This window comes from Marmota flaviventris, chromosome 2 (assembly GCF_047511675.1).
Source record: "Marmota flaviventris isolate mMarFla1 chromosome 2, mMarFla1.hap1, whole genome shotgun sequence".
NCBI classification, from domain to species: domain Eukaryota; kingdom Metazoa; phylum Chordata; class Mammalia; order Rodentia; family Sciuridae; genus Marmota; species Marmota flaviventris.
Genome location: NC_092499.1, coordinates 14,954,670 through 14,973,437, shown reverse-complemented (window position 1 = coordinate 14,973,437; position 18,768 = coordinate 14,954,670). Strand labels below are relative to the sequence as shown.

At 44.4% G+C, this 18,768-nt stretch overlaps 1 protein-coding gene across 2 annotated transcripts in view; it reads left to right on the top strand.

Moving 5' to 3' along the window:
• The window catches only part of Tdp1 (tyrosyl-DNA phosphodiesterase 1), a 77,233-nt gene that overhangs the window by 48,230 nt on the left and 10,235 nt on the right, over positions 1 to 18,768 (top strand). For both annotated transcript variants that reach the window (XM_027931697.2, XM_027931698.2), the window contains exon 14: positions 11,594 to 11,696. In XM_027931697.2, the coding sequence (XP_027787498.2) occupies positions 11,594 to 11,696 (103 nt within the window). The remainder of the gene's footprint in view (positions 1 to 11,593; positions 11,697 to 18,768) is intronic.

Sequence of the window (18,768 nt, the reverse complement as noted above, 5' to 3'; positions counted from 1 at the left end):
GACAAAACTGACAGGTAGGCTGCACTGTGCCATGGAATGCCAGAGGCTCCACTGAGGACTCAGCGTGGATGTGAAAGACTTTGCTTGGGAGCCAGGATTTGCCTGTGACAGGAACAAAGTGAGGTTGCAAATAGATTTTTCAGAATCCATTTGGGGATTTGTCAGAATTTTTACTTACAAACCCACGCCCAAGTGCTCAACTCCTGCAGTGCTCTGCTCTTGCTTATCTGTTTGAAAACATGGATCATATCCATTTTCATTTTTTTTTTCCTGCTGATGATGTTTCTTTGTTAATACTGAGTATCTATAAGACTCCCACACTCAAAACAGCTGATGTGGTACATCACAAGATTGTTCAATATCTGCAGAATTGGTTTCATTTTATTACATTAAACCAATTACATTCTTGTTACTTTATCACCTGTAATAAAAATTGAGGAAGTGGGGTAGAACTATATTTTGTAAAGGAAGTTTTTTCAATTTCCTTTAAAGTAAAATGGGAGTTCACTGCATTTCTGCTTTGTGGGCCCATGCATGCTAGGATTTAAAAATCAGTGATGTGATAGGTAGGGTGAATAATTTTTAGACTCCTCTATACCAAAACTCTGTAGGATTAACTTGACTCGGTTGGGTAGACTTGCCTTCCAGAGAATTTCATCACTTGATGAGTCAGACCAGAGAAAAGGACCAGAGTCACCTTCCATGTATTTAGCAAAATATTGATGACGTTGATGATAACTGACATTTATTAAGCACCACTGATGTGCCAAGGACCTTTACACAGTGGTATGATTCCCCCCTCAACTTTACGAGGCAACTTTATTACCATGCTTCACTGAGGTGAGCAAGGTTAGCACTAATTGTGATCAAAATGCACGTGAATTCAAGTCCTGCTCTTACCCACCATCCTACTTTGCCTGTATTTTGTGCTAAATTGTCAATAATTAGTCCTTTTCTCTAAATTCTGGTTTAAAAATCTTAAGTTCTCTAACTATAGTAAACAAAGTAGCATTAGCAAATTGTGTCTTCTCTCCCTGTGGGTTAGGTCCTTTTCTTTGAATTAATTAGATGTTTCTTGCTTGCCTAACATCTGTAGGATTCAGTGTTGGGAGCTAGAATAACTGCAGACAGCTTCCTTTAAGAGTTGGGGTCCGTGGGAGAGGAAAGAGCTCAGACATCTACAGGAGTGGGTATAGTGGAAGGCAAGATGGACAAAGAAATTATGTTTGCAAAAATTGGGGGCAACGATAGATAGGTACTGGAGGTACTCAGTGAATCAGTTCAGTAAAAAAAGAGAAGTGTCACGAAAAGGCATAGTGGGAAATGAAGTTTAAAGTATTGATTCAGACAGCAATGGAGGGTACTAGATGCCAGGTTATGACATTTACTTTATGCCTAAGTAGAAGGGACATATTGATGCTCTCTGAGAACCATTGGAGGAGGTATGGAATGAGACATCTGAGATGGGCAGTCCATCTGGATCTGCATTCTAGAGTAAAAAGGACCCAAACTAGAGGCCCTTATTGGAAACAGAGGATGTTACAAGGGTAGAATAGAAAAATTGGAGCCTGGCATGGTGGTGAATCTGTAATCCCAACTACTTGGTAAGCTGAGGCAATGATCACAAGTTCAAGGCCAGCCTCAGCAACGTAGCAAGAGCCTGTCACAAAAATAAAAAGACTGGTGTGGTAGCTCAGTGGTAGAGCACTTCCCCGCCACATGCAAGGCTCTGGGTTCTATCCCTAGCACCACAAAGAAAATACCAATAGTAAAGTAGATTGGTAACTGGCTATACATGGTTGCCTATGGAGCAGATAAGTCCCAAATGCCTGAGATTTTTAAGCCTTATCAAATGAAACTGGAGAGATGGGAATTTAGGAAAAGACTGGTTTTCAGAGGGGAAGCCTTGCTGATCCTGTTTTTTGATGTATTGAGCTTGGGGTGACAGTAATATCCAGAGAAATCCAGTTTATTTGGAGATGTCAGTTTGGAAATTTGATAAGTCTAAATAGCAGATGTCAGGAATTATTCTTATCAAGGTGATGGTTACAGTTGGTAAGTGGAAAAGCCCCAAGGAAGAGGAAAGGGTAAGTTTAATGGACTTTGGCCATTCTAATAGGTATGTAGATGTATCTTGTTTAATTTGTAATTCTCTAATGACCGTGATGTGAAGGATCTTTGAAATTTTTGTCATCTGTGTGTCTTCTTTGGTGAGGTGCCTGATCAGGTCTTTTGCCCATTTTTTAGTCAGGTTGTTTGATTTCTTATTGAGTTTTGAGAGTCCTTTGTATATCGTAGACACCGGTCCTTTTTCAGATCTGTTTTGCAAAAATTTTTTGCAGTTTATGTCTTGTCTTTTCATTCTCTTAACAGATTTATTCATGGGAAAGTTTTTAGCTAGGAATGGTAGTGCACGCCTGTAAACCCAGTAACTTAGGAAGCTGAGGCAGGAGGATGACCAGTTTGAGGCCAGCCTCATCAATTTAGTGAGGCCCTAAGCAACTTAGCAAAAGCTTGTGTCAAAATGAAAAAATAAAAGGGGTTCGGGCAGTGGCTCAGTAGTTAAGCACCTCTGGGTTTAGTCCCCAGTAACACCCCCCCCACCACTACATACCTGTGTGAAAAAGAAAAAATTTTAATGACCTTCAGCTTACCAGTGTTTTCTTCTTTGGATCATGCTTTTAGTGTTGTATCTAAAAAGTCCCACATCTTCTATTATCTCCCTATCTTTGTTTTGTAGGCATGTCTTAAAAATCTAATCTGGTGATCTCTATTTTTATAAGTGACTTTAATATATTTGCATTCGGTGTCAGCACTAATGTTTTTCATTTTCTGTGATTTTACCTTGTACTTTTTAGTTTCCATGTTTTTCTTTCTCTGCTCCTTCTTTTTCTGCCTTTTGATCCTGACCATTTCTTTTTCTTCTGTTAATTTGAAAGGTATAATCAATTTCTTATCTTAAACCTAAAATTGTTATTGCTTAAGAATGAAAAGTTAATCAGTGTTTTCTTCCTTCCTAGAGAGCCAAAAAAACATGGAGATCTAATCCTAATTACCCTTCTCTACAGTTTTTATTTTCCACTGTTTTTTCCATCGTATTTTTAGATTTTCAAAATTAATCATTTTTATTATTATTTTTATTCAGTTCTTATTTACATTTACCCACAGTTGACTTAATTTGTTCCCCTTTCTTCCTGGTGGCTCTGTCCCATCAAGTTTGTGGGATTTCCTGAATGTTCTCCTTTATAGCTATCTTGTAGAGAGGCCTTCTGTTGGCACTAAGCCAATAAGTTCCCTTTACTTGCCCTCATTTTTGAATGATAATTCAACTGGATTTGAAAAAGCTCTTCTCTGAAGAGCTTTTCTAATTGGCTTGTCAGCTTGGTCAGTGCTACCAAGAGAGGTCGCTGGATAGTTGTCGTTCCTTTGTGGGAAACCTGTCTTTTCCCTCTGGCAGCTTTTGAGATTGTCTTTGTCTTGGTGTCCTGCAGTATAACTACAATGGATAAGTACATATATATTTATTTTTATTTAGTCTTATCAGGATTTATTATGTTTCAATCATTTCTTAGCACATTGACTCTCAGCCTTTTTTGAACTTCTCTTTTTGTAATTCTAATTATGTGCTCATTAGCACCTCTCTCTAGAGTGTGTGATTTTTCTTCCACCCTTTGCCTCCTGAGTTGCCTTCTCCCTCATTTCTTCAGATCTTCCTTCTAGTTCATTAGTCTTGTGCTCAGATATGATTGTTATTTTATTCATTAATAGAGTTTTTTATTTTAGTCACTGTATTTTTCACTGTTAACGTGCCATGTGTTTCATGTTTTAGAGCCTAGACCAGAATCCAGCTGCCTGAATTCTTGCTCTATCATTTACTACCCATGAAGCCTTAGGCAAATTACTTAGCTTCAGTTTTCTTACCTGTTATATACAGATACTAATAGTATAAATATCCAGTAGTTTAGAATGAGGATTGATAGAGTTAATGCCTGGCAGGTGGTAGGTACTGTGCGCTAGCTGCAATTGTTATCAAATTTGCTTTTTTCTTGCTTCATGTTTTCTTTTATATTCAAAGTACTTAAATATACTTCTTTTTCAGTTACCATCTAATTGACCAATCATCTGAAGTTCTTAGAATCTAATCCTATTTTCTATTGTCTTTTGTTCATGAAAAATTTGGATTATTTTTTCTTGTGTTTTGAAATCTGCTCTTATAGGTGTCTCTTCATTGTGGATTTAGCTATGAGAATTCTCTGCAACCTGAGGGGACCTCTGTACCTCCAGATTTTGTTTCTGGCCATCACTTCAAGAGTCTAGAAACAGGGTCTCTGTTAATATTTACCTTAAAAATAAATAAATATCTTGACATAAGGTGGGACCAATTACTGACATTCTGGTACTGAGAGACTAGATAGAGAAGAAAAGAAGTGACCAGAGAGAGTGAAAATATAGAGAAATCCAAAGCATATCAGAAGTTAAAAATACTCTATTTCCATTAAGCCAGGAATGGGGGACAGTTATAGTGGATGTTGCATCTGCTACTAAGAGATTGAATAAGATGGGGCCAAGGAAGTTTCCATTGGATGTGGCATTGTGGAACTTGACAGTGACTTTGAGTGATTTCATGATAATGGTATGGGAAAAAGTCTTATTGAACTCATATAATAAATTGAATACTAAATGAGATTCTTTGATGTATTATAGTGGCAGTTGTAGCCCATGCAATAAGACAAGAAAAATAAAAGGCAAAGGTTGTAAAGAAAGAAGCAAAACTATATTTGCAGATTACATGAGTGCATTTGCAGAATCCTAATCAATTTAATAGCATCAAATAACTAGAAATAATAATTTTAACAAAAGGTATATAAGATGTCTATACTGGAAACTGCACATAAAGCACTGTTAAAAGAAATACAAAGATAAAATATTTATGGATTAGAATATTCAATATTGTTAAAATGTCAGTTACTTCCAAAATTATTGACATATTTCATTACAGTCTCAATCAGAATCTCATTGGGCATTTTTATTAAAAAATCAAGCTGATTATAAAATATATTTGCAAATGCAAAGTATTTACACTAGCCAAGATAACTTGGGAGAAGAACATGTTCATTCCAAAATTTACATAAATATGCAAAGACCAAGACAGTTTTTAAGAGCAAGACTTACACTACATGATTTTAGGATTTATTGTAAAAACACAGTAATCCTGTGGTAGCAACATAGCAAATTCATCAGTAGAACAGAAAAGAGTGCAGAAATAGACAAGCATAATCAAAGATTTTTGACATAGGCACCAATCTAATCAAGAAGTGGTGCTAAACAGTTGGCTATGTGTGTTGAAAATAACTATGGGCATGAAGAAAATAAGTAACTGTGGTCCTCTCTTGGGCCATAAATAAAATTAATTTCAGACGTATGCTAGATCTAAATTTAAAAAAGCAACTATAAGCTCTAGATCAAAAATATGCTCATGACCTCAAAACAGGCAAAGATGTAGTTGACAGGACACAGAATACATTGACAATAAAAACAAAAACAAAAGAAAGAGGGCTGGGGGTGTGGCTCAAGCGGTAGCGTGCTCGCCTGGCCTGCGTGCGGCCCAGGTTCGATCCTCAGAACCACATTCAAATAAAGATGTGTCCGCCGAAAACTAAAAAATAAACATTAAAATTCTCATTCTCTCTCTCTCTCTCTCTCTCTCTCTCTCTCTCTCTCTCTCAGAAAGAAAGAGAAATATTGATACATTTTTGAACTTAAAAAATATTTTTGAAATTCAGCTCATCAAATGACACCATTTTGGGATAGATGGGGAAGGCCTCTCTAAATAAAACCTCATGATTAGAAGTTACACAAAATTACAACTTAGGCAACTCCCCTATTCTCCCTGCAGAAAAGGAAGAAAGCAACCAAGAAAATGAGACTTTGCAGGTTTTCATTAACAGAGTTAACTGGGAAACATTGACAACATGATTGCAAATTATTCCCATTGTGTATTAGGCAGAAGAATGGCTACCCGAAGACATCTTAATGTTAAATTGTGTGGCAGAGAGGAGTCCCGGTGTCAGGTGTGATTCAGTTTCCTAATCAACAGGCCTTAAAATGGGGTAGTTGTGTTATTAACAAAGGTGCTTCTCAGTGGAAGAGGGATAAGTCAGGACAGATGGAAGTGTGGAGAGGACGTGGCCTGCCTCTTTGGCCTTGAAGATGGAGAAACAGAGATGCAAGCAGCCTCCACACTGGGAAAGTCAAGGAAATTAGCTCTTCCCTAGAGCCTCCAGAAGGAATAGGGCCCTGCTAGGACCTTGATTTTTAGCCCAGCCAGACCTATTTTGAATTTTTGAATTTCAGAATTATAGGATAATAAATTTTTGTTGTTTTAAGCCACTAAATATGACAATTTATTAAAGCAACAATAAACTAATGCTGACATATAAAGAACAATTAAAAATGGGTAACTCACAGAATTAAGAAACCTAGGTGTCTCAGAGATTAAAAATACTGAATACCACCAGTAATCAGAGAAATCAAATTAAATGAGATATTTTGTCTATTACATGGGGGGAAAAAATCACAAGCTATTATCCACTCAGAATTCTTAAAGTGTCCAAGGAAAATGTATTTTTATATACTTTAAGTCATAGTCTAAATAGAAAAAAATGCCTTAGAGGGAAATTAGATAGTATCTATCAAAATTAAAGCTTACAGGCCTGTGTATCCCCATACACAACATGAATCTTTTCCAATGAGATTATTTTTTCATAGCACTTGTGAAATTTTATTTCAGTCTGTAAAAAGAAACAGAGCCCAAGAACACTAGAAAATGCACAGCAAATCCAGAAAGAAGAGACCCTATTTTGCCTGTGTGTGTGAGTATGTCCGAACACAGAGGCGTACTGTCCTGGGGTTGGGGGAAGGAGCGACAGCAGCACTGGCTAAAGTCCCTTATTCCCCCTTTCCCCCTCCTTGCCGCAGCTGCCAGTTCTGATCTCCAACGTCCACTGTAACACTCTGCATTGGATCTGTCAGTGAAAGTGCCTGGCCCCCACCGGCCCACCAGAAGTGTGGCCAAAACCTCAGCCTAAGTCACTAAGTCACCTCTGTATTCTTTGTGCCACTGCTGCTTAGACTGTTAAGTAATTAATGATGAAAAGAAACATTTATCAGCACACATATTACCATGACAGCAGTCATGAGTCATCACGAATACCCATCCATCTTCTGACAAAAGCTTAAGCATGAACCCAAACCAGCCACTCCAAAGTGCTCTAGCCACCGATGACCAAGGCAGCCACTGTCATTACCAAAGTTTAAGTGCCTCAGGGTTTGGCCCAGAGATCATCTTTGGTGTGCCCTTGTTTTCCTGTGCAGCTGTTCCCCAGTGCATTACCATGACGTTCAGAGGAGCGGTCCTCAGTGGGCAGTTCCACTGGAAGTCAGGGCCTTTCTCTTTGGGGCTAAAGAGAAGTCCCAGGTAGCTCTGAACACAGGTCTCGTCTTATAGACTCTTGACTGGGAAGGGGTTTTAGCCTTCATTCTAGAGACAGGAACCTAAAGCCCAGGAAGAAAAGCAGTGGCTTAGGAGTTAGAGTTAGGAGTTATATATTATTCTTACACTCCCCTAAGATTTCCTCTAAAATTGTCTGTTATATATTATTAAATCTGTTCATAAATTTTTCAACTTTGGTATAATACTTTTATATTGTGGACTTAGATCAAACCTGTAATTAGAAGCCAATCCTGAAAAGCTGTGGCAGATTGATCCAGCAACATCCATGTGCCTCCTAGGCAGGGGGCCTACAAACTGTCTAATTGAATAAGTGACCATTAGCTTAACTGAGGTGACTTGCTGTTGTCTTCAGTTCAGCCTGCTGTACCAAGTGCCACAGGCCAGATAACTTTAGACAAAGATCTGTTTCTCATAGTTCTAGAGGCTGAAGCCCAGTATCAGGGTGCCAGCACGTTGGTTCAAGTGAGGTGGTTCTTCCTGATTGCAGATGGCTGTCTTCTCGTATCCTCACATCGTAGGATGAGGGCAAGGCACTCTGGAGTCACTTCTGTATGGCCACTAATACCTCTCAGAGGCCCCGTCTCCTAATGCCATCACGTTGGGGGTTAGGATTTCCGTATACAAAAGCAGATGCTTAGTCCATAACACTTGAAAAGGGGGTCAACCTGGCTAAGCTAATCACATTTCCCAGAATTCCCTTCCTTGTATTTTGCAATTTAGGGTAGGCCCCAAGAAATTCCTGTAGAATATTTGGGGGGTAAACAGGAGACAGCTGTCGTTTTGACAGCACGTGTCAGATGTGCTCCAGCTCACCGTGTTGGCGTGAGGCAGCAGCAGAGCCCACACCCTTCCTGGTTCTCCTTCAGCTTCTCTAGCTCCTGGGCCTTGCCATGTATGTACATTTAGCTCTGTGACAAAGGGCCTGGTTTCTGCAAGACACTGTCACCCCAATCCAGAGGTGACAACCACTGACATGGGTTTCTGTCCTCGGGCTTCAACTTGCCCTCGTGGTCCTAGCTTGCTGCTGCTACTTGTCTTCCTCTGGCTTCCTCCTGCCCTGTAGACTTCTAGCCCCAGCCTCAGAGCCAAGGTCACAGTCTGAGAACTGTTCAGCCAGCTCCCACATTTGTGTGATGTCACATGCCTGTCAAACACATATTGTACATAGAGACACGCACACCTCTTTAAAATCTCTGCTCAAGCCCTGAGTGACGTACTCCTGGCCCCCGGAAGCCCTCTATCATTCATTGTGAATTAATTAGTAGCTTGGGCAGAGATTCCCATGGACTGTAGAACTGGTTCATCCAGAGTCCTTTTCTCCTAGAACTCCCCATCTTATAGGGTAGTTCCAAACCTTGAATAATCCAAAGTAAGTGGATACCCCACCCTCTTTAGTGACCAAGCATTACTGACATCTAGCAACAACAAAACGCTCTGCAGCACTGAGGAGAGAAGGCAGCTCAGTCCTGAGGGAGACAGAGAAAGATGGCAGACTGAGGGCAGAGGGAGCATGGGTCGCCAAGGCAGACCGTGGACAGTGGATTCTGAATGAAGAACAGAAGCTGGAACTTGCATGGGATTTCTGGAGCAGTAGAACTTTGCAAGAGCTCCATGGTGTCACTGTGCTCTGTGAAGGACATCAGTGTTTACTGCACAGGTAGATTCCTGTCCATGCTGCCCAAGGAGCAAGTGGGTTGGAGTTTGGATATACACGCCCATCTTCCTGGCTGCCCAGGTGCCCATGACTCAAAACACTCAGAATGCAAAAAATTATTAGAGGTGATAGTTCAAGAAATGTTGATTTTTCACCTAGACCACCTACAAGTGGCTTTCAGTCTTTCACTTTTTGAGGTTCCAGATTCTTGGAATTCTGTTAGAAGCCAACACAAAAGGAGAGGTTGGAAGAAAACCAGTGTGCCCTCATGGTCTCCATTGACCTGTACTGTGGACAAAGCCCTCAAGTCTTGGAGAGGTGCCTTCCAGAGGTTCCTCATTCTCAGGGTGTCATGTTGCTGACAGTCTAGAGTAATCCTGAAGGCAGAATCCAGAGAGTGAGGAAAACTGGCAGAGCAGGACTCCTACCTTGTACTCACTGTACAGTTTTGCCATTAGGCTTTTGTCATGGTCCAGGTCACCTTTGTTAATAACAGATGAGAGACCCAAAAGCAGGTCTTCTGAACTTTGTTTTTAGCTTTTGTTTGTTTCTTTTTGAGGAAGGGTCTCACTGTGTTACCCAGGCCTCCTGAGTGGCTGGGATTGCAGGTGCACACCACTGCCCAGTTCTTAGACTTTTAAAGAAAACATCTTTCCTAAAGTCATAATCCCACTTGGTCATAAGCATCCCACTTTCTGTCCCTTTGGACATCCCATAGACAGTGACATTCACAATTGTGCATCCTTATGCATCAAAGATAAGTTTCCTATCCTTGTTGTGGTCCAGTTAAGAAGACAGAAATATTTTGTAAATGTGCAAAGTGGATTCTGCGGACAGTGGATTGTGAATTTTATTTATTTTATTTTATTAAGTGAGCTTAATGGTTTCAAGGGTTGTCCTTAGCTCTAATGTCCTCATCCCTCCCTCTCTGTTCCACTACATCCCTTAGATCATTCTTCTCCCATGACTTGATATCTCCTATTCCAGCATATCACCAGAAAGGTGGTCAGTGCTCTAGTGAATGACTCTCAAAATGCCCAGTTATCCACAAAGCCTTGCTTTAAAGGTTCTGAGTAGCTGAGATTTTAGTGTTCATTTTGAAAGTGATAGTGAGTTCAGATGAGCCTAATTGGAAAAAAAAAAAAAATATTTTGTAGGTTTACGTTAGTTAAGAGCAGATGAGATCTCTCTATCACATTTGCAGGAAAGAAATCTAACACAGTGCCTCAGAGCTTCATTGTCTCCATTCCAGAGCATACTGATGTGTACTTTGTTTTATTTTCCCTTTTTTTTTTTTAAGTTGTGCATATTTAGGGGTTCAGTGTGATAATTCACATATATAATGTGTTCTAATGAACAGATTAGTAAGTAGTGCTTTCATCTCTTTAAACCTTTGCCATTTCTTTGTATTAGGAACCTTCAAATCCTCTCTCCTAGTTCTTTATAAAATACAGAATAATTTTTTACAAACTGTACTCGCTCTGCTGTGCCGCAAAATGCTAGGACTTGTTTTGGTGGCCAGTATCCAGCCTCCCTCTCTCCTTCCAAGCCCCTCCCTCTCTCCTTCCAAGCCCCTCCCTCTCTCCTTCCAAGCCCCTCCCTCTCTCCTTCCAAGCCCCTCCCTCTCTCCTTCCAAGCCCCTCCCTCTCTCCTTCCAAGTCCCTCCCTCTCTCCTTCCAAGCCCCTCCCTCCTAGTGACTGTGGTTCCGCTTTCCACTTCTATAGTTGATCTTAGCCAAGAGGCCAGGAAGCCATTCTACTGCCTGCTCCTCAGAAGTTGGCACTTTTAGTGTCCACATCAGTGAGAACCGACGTACCTCTTGGCACCTTCTGCATGATCAGTTCCGGGTCTCCCCCTTCCTGCTGCACTATGATTTTTTAGCCAGATCTACAACTCTTTGTCCCTATAAAGCATCATTCTAATGCACCTTTTCTTTTTGGATATGAGTACAATTAAATCTAGTGCCCTCAGAGCTGCTTTCTTTAGAACGAACATAGAAATTAGCACTACCTGGCCAAAAAAATATAAAGGAGGGGCAGAGAAAGCAAGCGTGAAGCCTAAGATGCTTCTGTTTAAAGTAACGTTAACATGGTTTTTTCTTAAATTCTTTTTCTATACAACAAAAGGCGAAGTCCTGGCTACACCAAAGTTACGAAAAGGAAAAGGATTTGAAGGAAAAAAAAGAAATAGGAAAAGTAATTATTTTAATAGTTACCCTCAACGGAAAATGCAGATGAACATAAAATTGTCCCCAATTAGCAGTTAGATAAATCTAGAGGATTATAGCAGGATTTAAATCCCCTTCCAAGAACGCCACAGCTCCGCTAGAAACTGAATCAGCATGATTGCAGCTGTTTTTCTGTGAGTCTGACCTGCACAGAGATGCTTCACTGAGCCAGGCCTCTCTGTGTCCTTGTCTCTGCAGCGCCAACCTGTCCAAGGCCGCTTGGGGAGCACTGGAGAAGAACGGCGCCCAGTTGATGATCCGATCCTACGAGCTTGGGGTGCTCTTCCTCCCGTCAGCATTTGTGAGTTCCCTCTCCCAGCTGTCTCAAGGGTCACTTGGGAAGTGAGATGGATTTTTTGAGTTCTCTTATTTAGTCATGGTGACCTGTCCAGGGTCAGCAGATAGAGGATCAAGATTCTATACCAGAACCTCTGCTCTCAACAGCTGTTCTGTGTGATAAACTTACAAAACACTTAGACAGATGCAGTGGGTTACCTGGTTAGAGGTCAACAGGTGAAGTTAATAGCAGTGTTTAAATAAGTTCTGTGAAATATGACATGAAGATTCATCTTAAGGGGTAAATGACAAATCACCAAAGGAAGGGCCCAGCCAAGCACAAGCATTTTAGTTGGGGATGATGGGAGGGTACAGCTGGGAAGAAGGAGGGGTTGGGAGGCGGGCAGGGCACCATTATTCCTGGAAGGATATTGGCAGGAGGGGAGCTGGGAGACAGACTGGTGTCATGCCACGTGCACCCCTGAAAGGCACCACATGAGAAACTGTGTCTCAAAATGTCCAGCCCAGCTGGCTTACTTCCCAGCTTTGAACTGACTCGTGGTTTCCACAGCCAAACACCAGTGAAGTGGCAAGCTTCTATGTGATGACCAGGTTGTACAAGCCATAAGTGTCTTTAAACACTAGAATCACATTTGGCCCAGAGAGGAGTCCTCCACCTCCGAGGGGCACACAGGCCCCAGGAACTCCCAACTTCCCTCCCCAGGCTCATTTGGTGGAACACAGTCAGAATCGCCCATGCAGTAAAGGCTAATGCCTCTCCCTTCCTCCCTCCCTCCCTCCCTCCCTTTTTCTCTCTCTCTCCCTGCCCTTCCCCCTCCCCCTCCTCCTCCTGCCTCCCTCCCCCTCCTCCTCCTGCCTCCCTCCCCCTCCCCCCTCCCCCCTCCCTTTTTTAAAACCACTTGCTGTAATTGACTTTATAATAAACATACATGACATAGCTCCATTGTGAACCACTTTTACTGGACCAGGTTTAGCTAAGCAGGTGCTGGGTGCTTATTCTTACATTTCAGTCTGGTCCCACGTCATTCATGGGAATCCACTCTTAAGGCATGCAGGGCCCCCTCCTTCCCGGCCCACCCACACAGTGCTGCAGTCTTTCCCTGCACCATGCTCTAGGGAATAGCTGTTCTCCCCCTTTCTCTCCCTGTCCCTTGCCAGTCTTTACCCATGCTTCTCTATCCAGAGGGCTTACTACAAAACTATCACTGGCCTCTTTGGAGGGTGGTGTCATGAGGTTTCAGAATATTTTGTTTCCTGCAAAGCAGAACAATGCAGATTCATATGCCACTTACAACCAGAGCTCAGCTTCCACAGGCCCATAAGGTAGGTGATTACCCTACTTTCTAGGCAAGAATATTATGTCCCGAAGGTTCCACAGGTAAAGTGGGACCAGCCCTGAGACCTCAGTCTTCTCATAATCCCTCGGTGATCATCCAACTTTATACTAGTTTCGGAGGAAATGGTGAACTCACAGTCTAGGATAACAGTATTGAGTAACCTGAGGTGATTATAGTGATTGTAGCTTCAAACTCAGGCTGGAGTCAGCTCCTAGTAGTTCCTTAAGAAACAAGAAAATTCCATGTCACTCTTGTTTGGCTTCTGTCAGCTTTTGAAAGTCCTAATCTGTTGTAACGGTTCTCACCTCCTCCCTGATCATGAAAATGGTAATATAGATATGTGTTCCCCTTGCACATCTTCTAGGCCCTTCTCAGCTGCTAATCTTTACCTAAGATATTCTTTCTTTGCACCTTAGAGAAGGGAAATAGAGGGGAAATGAGAATAATAATGAGAACCCCCAAACTGTCTTCATACTGGGCTCTTATTTCTGTACTTTTGGAATAAGAAAGCCCTGCAATAGCAGCTTCTAGGTAAAATAGAGAGTCTGCTATTTAAGAAGACCATCAGCCAAGAATATAACAAATGGGTTCTGCTTCTGTGCTCTACCAACAGATTCAGAGCCTGATGCCAACCAGGGTAACTGTGTAAGTAACACACTAAGATGGTGACAGCTTCCCCCACCGTGTGCTGGCTGGTCTCAGCACACGCCAGCTGTCTCCCTAATCCTGGAGAGGACCTGCACACTGCACCGACTGGTCCCCAGACATTTTCCCATTTGATTGGGTCGTCTATGTCATTTAATGAATCATGAATGACTGGGGCAAGGCCCAGAAGCAGTTTCACCTCGCCCATCCAGTTAGGTCATGGTCAGTAGGTAACTTGTCTGTGAGTGGTAAGACAACAGGTGTCCCAGGTGTGAGCCAAGTGCTCCTGTGACACAAGGGAGGCATCAAGCCTGAATGAGCAGATCCCAGAGACCAAAGGTCTTATTCTTTCAGTTCTGTTTTACAAAAAAACAACTTAAGCCCCCAAAAGGAGGGAAGAGATGCTGGAGGAAGTCATGGAGTCAGAGGAGCTGTGAACAGCCAAGACCTGGAGGGGGGCCAGCTGACTTTGGGGACCTAGCAGTAGACCTGTCTGCCTGCTGCTGTCAGCGTGGCCCCACAGCATCTCAGGAACTGGCTGTTCTGCACTTCCGGTGACCTCGCAAGCCTAGGTCTTCCTTCCATGTCTCAGGGCTCTCCTGATGTGTCCCCCAATAGTGGGCTTGTTTCCAGACGAGGAAGATTATCAGCTAAGATGCCATCCTGGAAGGTAGGCTTCCAGGGCTTTCCCCTGAAGGTGAGCTGATCTTTCTCATCAGCGTGTAAACGGTGGTGTTGGGTTGAGATATAGGAGATGTCCTTAAGCTGTGTCACTCACTAGTGTCTGACACTTCTGGGAAAGTGGTAGACCTCTGCGGGGCCTTCACAGAATAATATCTATGGTGATGACTTTGGGGACAACCCAAAGGGCTGTGCCAAGGCTGTACGAGCCCTGGAACAGGACGTTTGCCCTGGGAGGGTGGGCGTGCAGTGGACCTGCTCACTGGTTTCCCCTCAGAGCTGAACATTCCAGCAGCCTGGGGTTGATCCCCGTGACCCTAGCTCAGCTCTGCAAGTACCCTGTGCCTCCTCAGGATAGACTCCAGGGACAGAATGAGGAACAAGCTGGAGTCTTTATTCTTAGTAAACTCCAGGGTAATTTGAAGAATCAGAGGAGTTTTACGTTATGTATGAAAACCATGATGGGGGTGCTCAAAGTAAAGGGCTCTGAAGAGAGGGAGCATGGAAACTGCCAGAAGGCCCAGGAAAGTCTTCTGTAAGAAGATGGCCCTTGAGAAATGAGTGCATGCTCAACCCATTAGGCAAAGAGGCTCTGTGAAGGAAGTGGCAGCACCTGTACCTGGAGCAGCCTGAGGAGGGGGCATGGGTGGGAGAGGTTGGAATCCCAATCTGAAGGAGATTGGCAACCAGGACTCAGGGGTTGGACTTTGTCTCACTTGGATGGTGGAAAACCATCAGCTACTCAGTCCGATCATTAATTCTTAAGTTACAGTGAGTATTATTCAGATATTACTTGAGGACATGGGCATTGCAGATACCATCAAAATTTTCTTAAGCCACATGAAATCTGCCACCTTTCACCCACTGCCCTTCTTATATGGAAATCCTCCTTAACAGCTCTCTCACCCCGTATCTGCTGAATCACCGAGGCTTGTCGCTCTGCCTCCTTCAGGCTGCTCGGTGCTAAGTCACCCCTGACCATCCCACAGCCTCTGTGTCCAGGGCATGTCAACTTCTATTTCAGGAACCTCCAGCTCACTTCCTAGGCACCTGCAAGCTGCTCTTCTCACTGCTGCCAGAGGTTGTCTGTCAACCACAAATCCAGTCCTTTTGTCCCCTGCTTCAGTTCTTGAGGCAAAGTCCAGGTTTCTGGCATGACCTTCGTTTCCCTTGGGACTCTGACATCTGGCTGCTCTGGCCTCAGCCCTCACCCCTTATTCCTGGCACTTGACATTCCTGCCATGCACGATTTGGGGCTCTCTGGGAGCCAGGCCTGGCCCTGTCGCCAGCCCTGATCTTTATGAGGAACAGCACCTTACGCCCCGGCCTCCACCCGCTGCAGCTGTCTGCACTCCAGGCCTCACTCCTGCATCCCGTGCCCCACTGTGTCAGGGTCATTGATGTGTATCCCCTTGACCAGATGGCAGCCTGCTTTCTCTTGCAAACAGTTCTTAGTTGACGTTCCTGGAGTTCGTGCTGCCCTGTTCTGAGCAACTTGAGCAGAAGAAATCTGCCAAAGAGTGTCTGTGGAAACTGTGAACAGTGGGTATCGTATATAGTAAGGGCTTCAACACAGCCACAGACTGCTGGGAGGAGAGCGCAGTGCGGAGAGCGCACTGCAGCCGCTCTCACCCTCTCCCCACCCAGCCGTCCATTGCAGTGCAGCTGCCAGTCCCCATTGGTTAGATAAACGTCTTGAAGATTTCTGTATTGATCATAACCTTAAGATGTTTACTGACAAGAATGCAATTTGTTGCAAAATAATGGGGGTGCGTTGTTGTTTTTTGAAGCTTTCCCTCTTTGGTACTAGAAAGACGTCATCCTCTTTTTTCCTCCCTCCCTCCTCCTTCACGGTACTTGGAATATAACCCAGTGCCTCGAACATGCTAGGCAAGCGCTCTACCACTGAGCTATACCCCAACCCTTTTTCTTTTATGTGGTACTGAGGATCGAACCCAGTGCCTCACACATACTAGGCAAGTGCTCTACCACTGAGCCACAACTGCAGCCCGCAATCATTTTTCTTTTAAAATAGGGTCTCACTAAGTTGCTGAGACTGGCCTGGAACTTGGCAACCCTCCTGCACCAGCCCCCCAACTTGCTGGGATTACTCCTGCACCAGCCCCCCAACTTGCTGGGTGTGCACCACCGCGCCCGGCTGGCACATGCCTTTTATGCTTTTAGTTACATGCTTCCAAAGAGACTTGGAGCTCTGCAGTCACCCTCCTGCCTGGGCCTCGTCTCTGGAGATCAGCCTCTCTTTGTGCCTCCCAAACAGAGCTCCATGTCCACACCACCCACATTTCTGAATTATCAGTACCCAGAGTGCTCTTTTGTCCTTCATCAGTTTGCCACCTCGATCACTGTGACCTGAGGCCAGTGTTGCAAATAGGAAAGACACAGTGTCAAACAGCAGAGGCAATCACCTTCAGGGACCCTGGCGATGCCCTGCTTTCCTGCAGCTGTGATAAGGACCTATAACTCAGCAGCCAAGTGGCAATGCTCCTTACGACTGAAAAAACTCCCATTTTTTTCCTGCTTCTTTTAAATGAACGAATCCATAAAGACATCCTCTCAAGATTGACCTCACTTGCAGTTAGAGCATCAGTAGCTATCCCTTAAGACTCAGAGAATATGTCAGGTACGTTTGACCTTGTACGTCCAGCACTTAGAGAAGCTTGGTTCGCAGTAAGTTCCTAATTAGAGCTTGTCAATATAAGTCAAAGACCTAATTCTTCTGAGGTCTAATTTCAATTTATCAGTTCTATAGTGTTTTCTGAATTGACTCTGTACTTTAGAGGTGTATTTAATTTTTAAATTAGACTAACACTTTGGGCCTGAAAATCTCGATTATAGGAAAGATCCATTGATGTCGAAGATCAGCGACAGAGTTCCAGACCCATAGGCGTCTGTGTGTGTTGGGAGGTGCCCGCATTCCTCCTAGAACACTTCTCCCTTTGGTGTGTGTCAAGCGTACGCTTTGTCAGGCCCTGGACCTGTGCCTGCCTCATGCGATGTGACCAGAGCTCCGTTCTTACAGCTGTGGCTCTGGCTTCCAAGGTCTCCCAGGAGTCCACAGCTGGGAAGCGTCATTTCACGTGAGGCTTCTTGGTAGCCTCCTACATTCCCCCCAGCTAACAAAACCAGCTTCTTCCCTATCCATTCTCTTGCCACATCCTGTCCCATCCACCTGTCGAGAATTCCTCCTGTTTCCTCACTGCTACTGTCTGCTTCAGGGCCAAGTTTCTGTCCTCAGGTCCAGGTCTGTCCCCAGATGCAGGTGGATTCCTTTGCCCTTCAATCTTGTGTGGCTCCCCTTGGCCCACAGATGGCGTCCAGATTCCAGACATCATGGTCCACTGACCACTGGTACAGCATGCTTCTTCTCCATCCCTGTCCCCCTTGCTCTCCGACACCAGTCTTGTAGGCATGGAACAGCACCCCTTAGTAACTGATCCTGGGTGCCCGCTCTTTGCCTCAGCTGGAGACGCTGAAATAACCTGGAAAGAAACAGAATACAGATGAACACGTGGAGAGGCCCCAAGAACCAAGCAAAGGACTCCCTGAGCATACAGTCCTCTAAGATTTAGGGAGCTCAGATCTCTAGGACCCAGAGTGACAGAGGAGAAAGGACTTGGAAGTGAGGCAGGGCGGAGCCTGTTCTCAGCAGCACCATGGGACAGTACGATGGCTGCCTCGGGATCTTGTGAGAGTGAAGAGCTAGAGCCTTCATGAGGTCAGAGAGGCCATGGTTGATGGTGGCAGTGGCAGTACCAGAGGCCAGTGCTCTCTGGGTAAATCAGAGTCTCCGATCTCACTTCGGCAATGCCCTTGACTGCTCCTCCTTCTCCGCCCCTCAGAGCCAGCGCCCCTCAGAGCCAGCGGGTGTGCCCTCCTCAGGGAGCTCGCCCCCGCCCTGAGCCAGGAGTGCCCATGTGAGCCGGGCTGGCTCCTGCCGCTCAGGAGGGCGCGGCCTGTCCTTCCTGTGACTAGCTTCCCTGCCAGTTGGTCCATCCTGGGTAGTGTGCTCCTTTTGGAACGTTCAGCTGGGTCACCGCCTTACCCAGGGAAGTCCTGAGGCCCTGCGCAGGGTGTTACCACCCAGTTGCCCTCAGTAGCTGACAGGACAAACCGTCTGTGACTGTGGTCTGAGCAGGCCGCTCCCTCTTCATGAGAGAGCAATCCCAGCAGTGAGGAGCACTTGCACCCCTCTGCTGAAGGGGGCAGCCACAGTCCCTCACTTGTGACGTGTGTGCACCCCTCACCTGGCGGTTTATGACCATGATCTCCACGGCCTTGTCAGTATCCCGGCCTAGGAGGGCGTTTTGTAAACTGCCATATGATGCGGCTGTGATAGCTCAATAGTGACAATTAGAGACAGCTCCACATTGCTTGACAACCAGACTGAAGGGA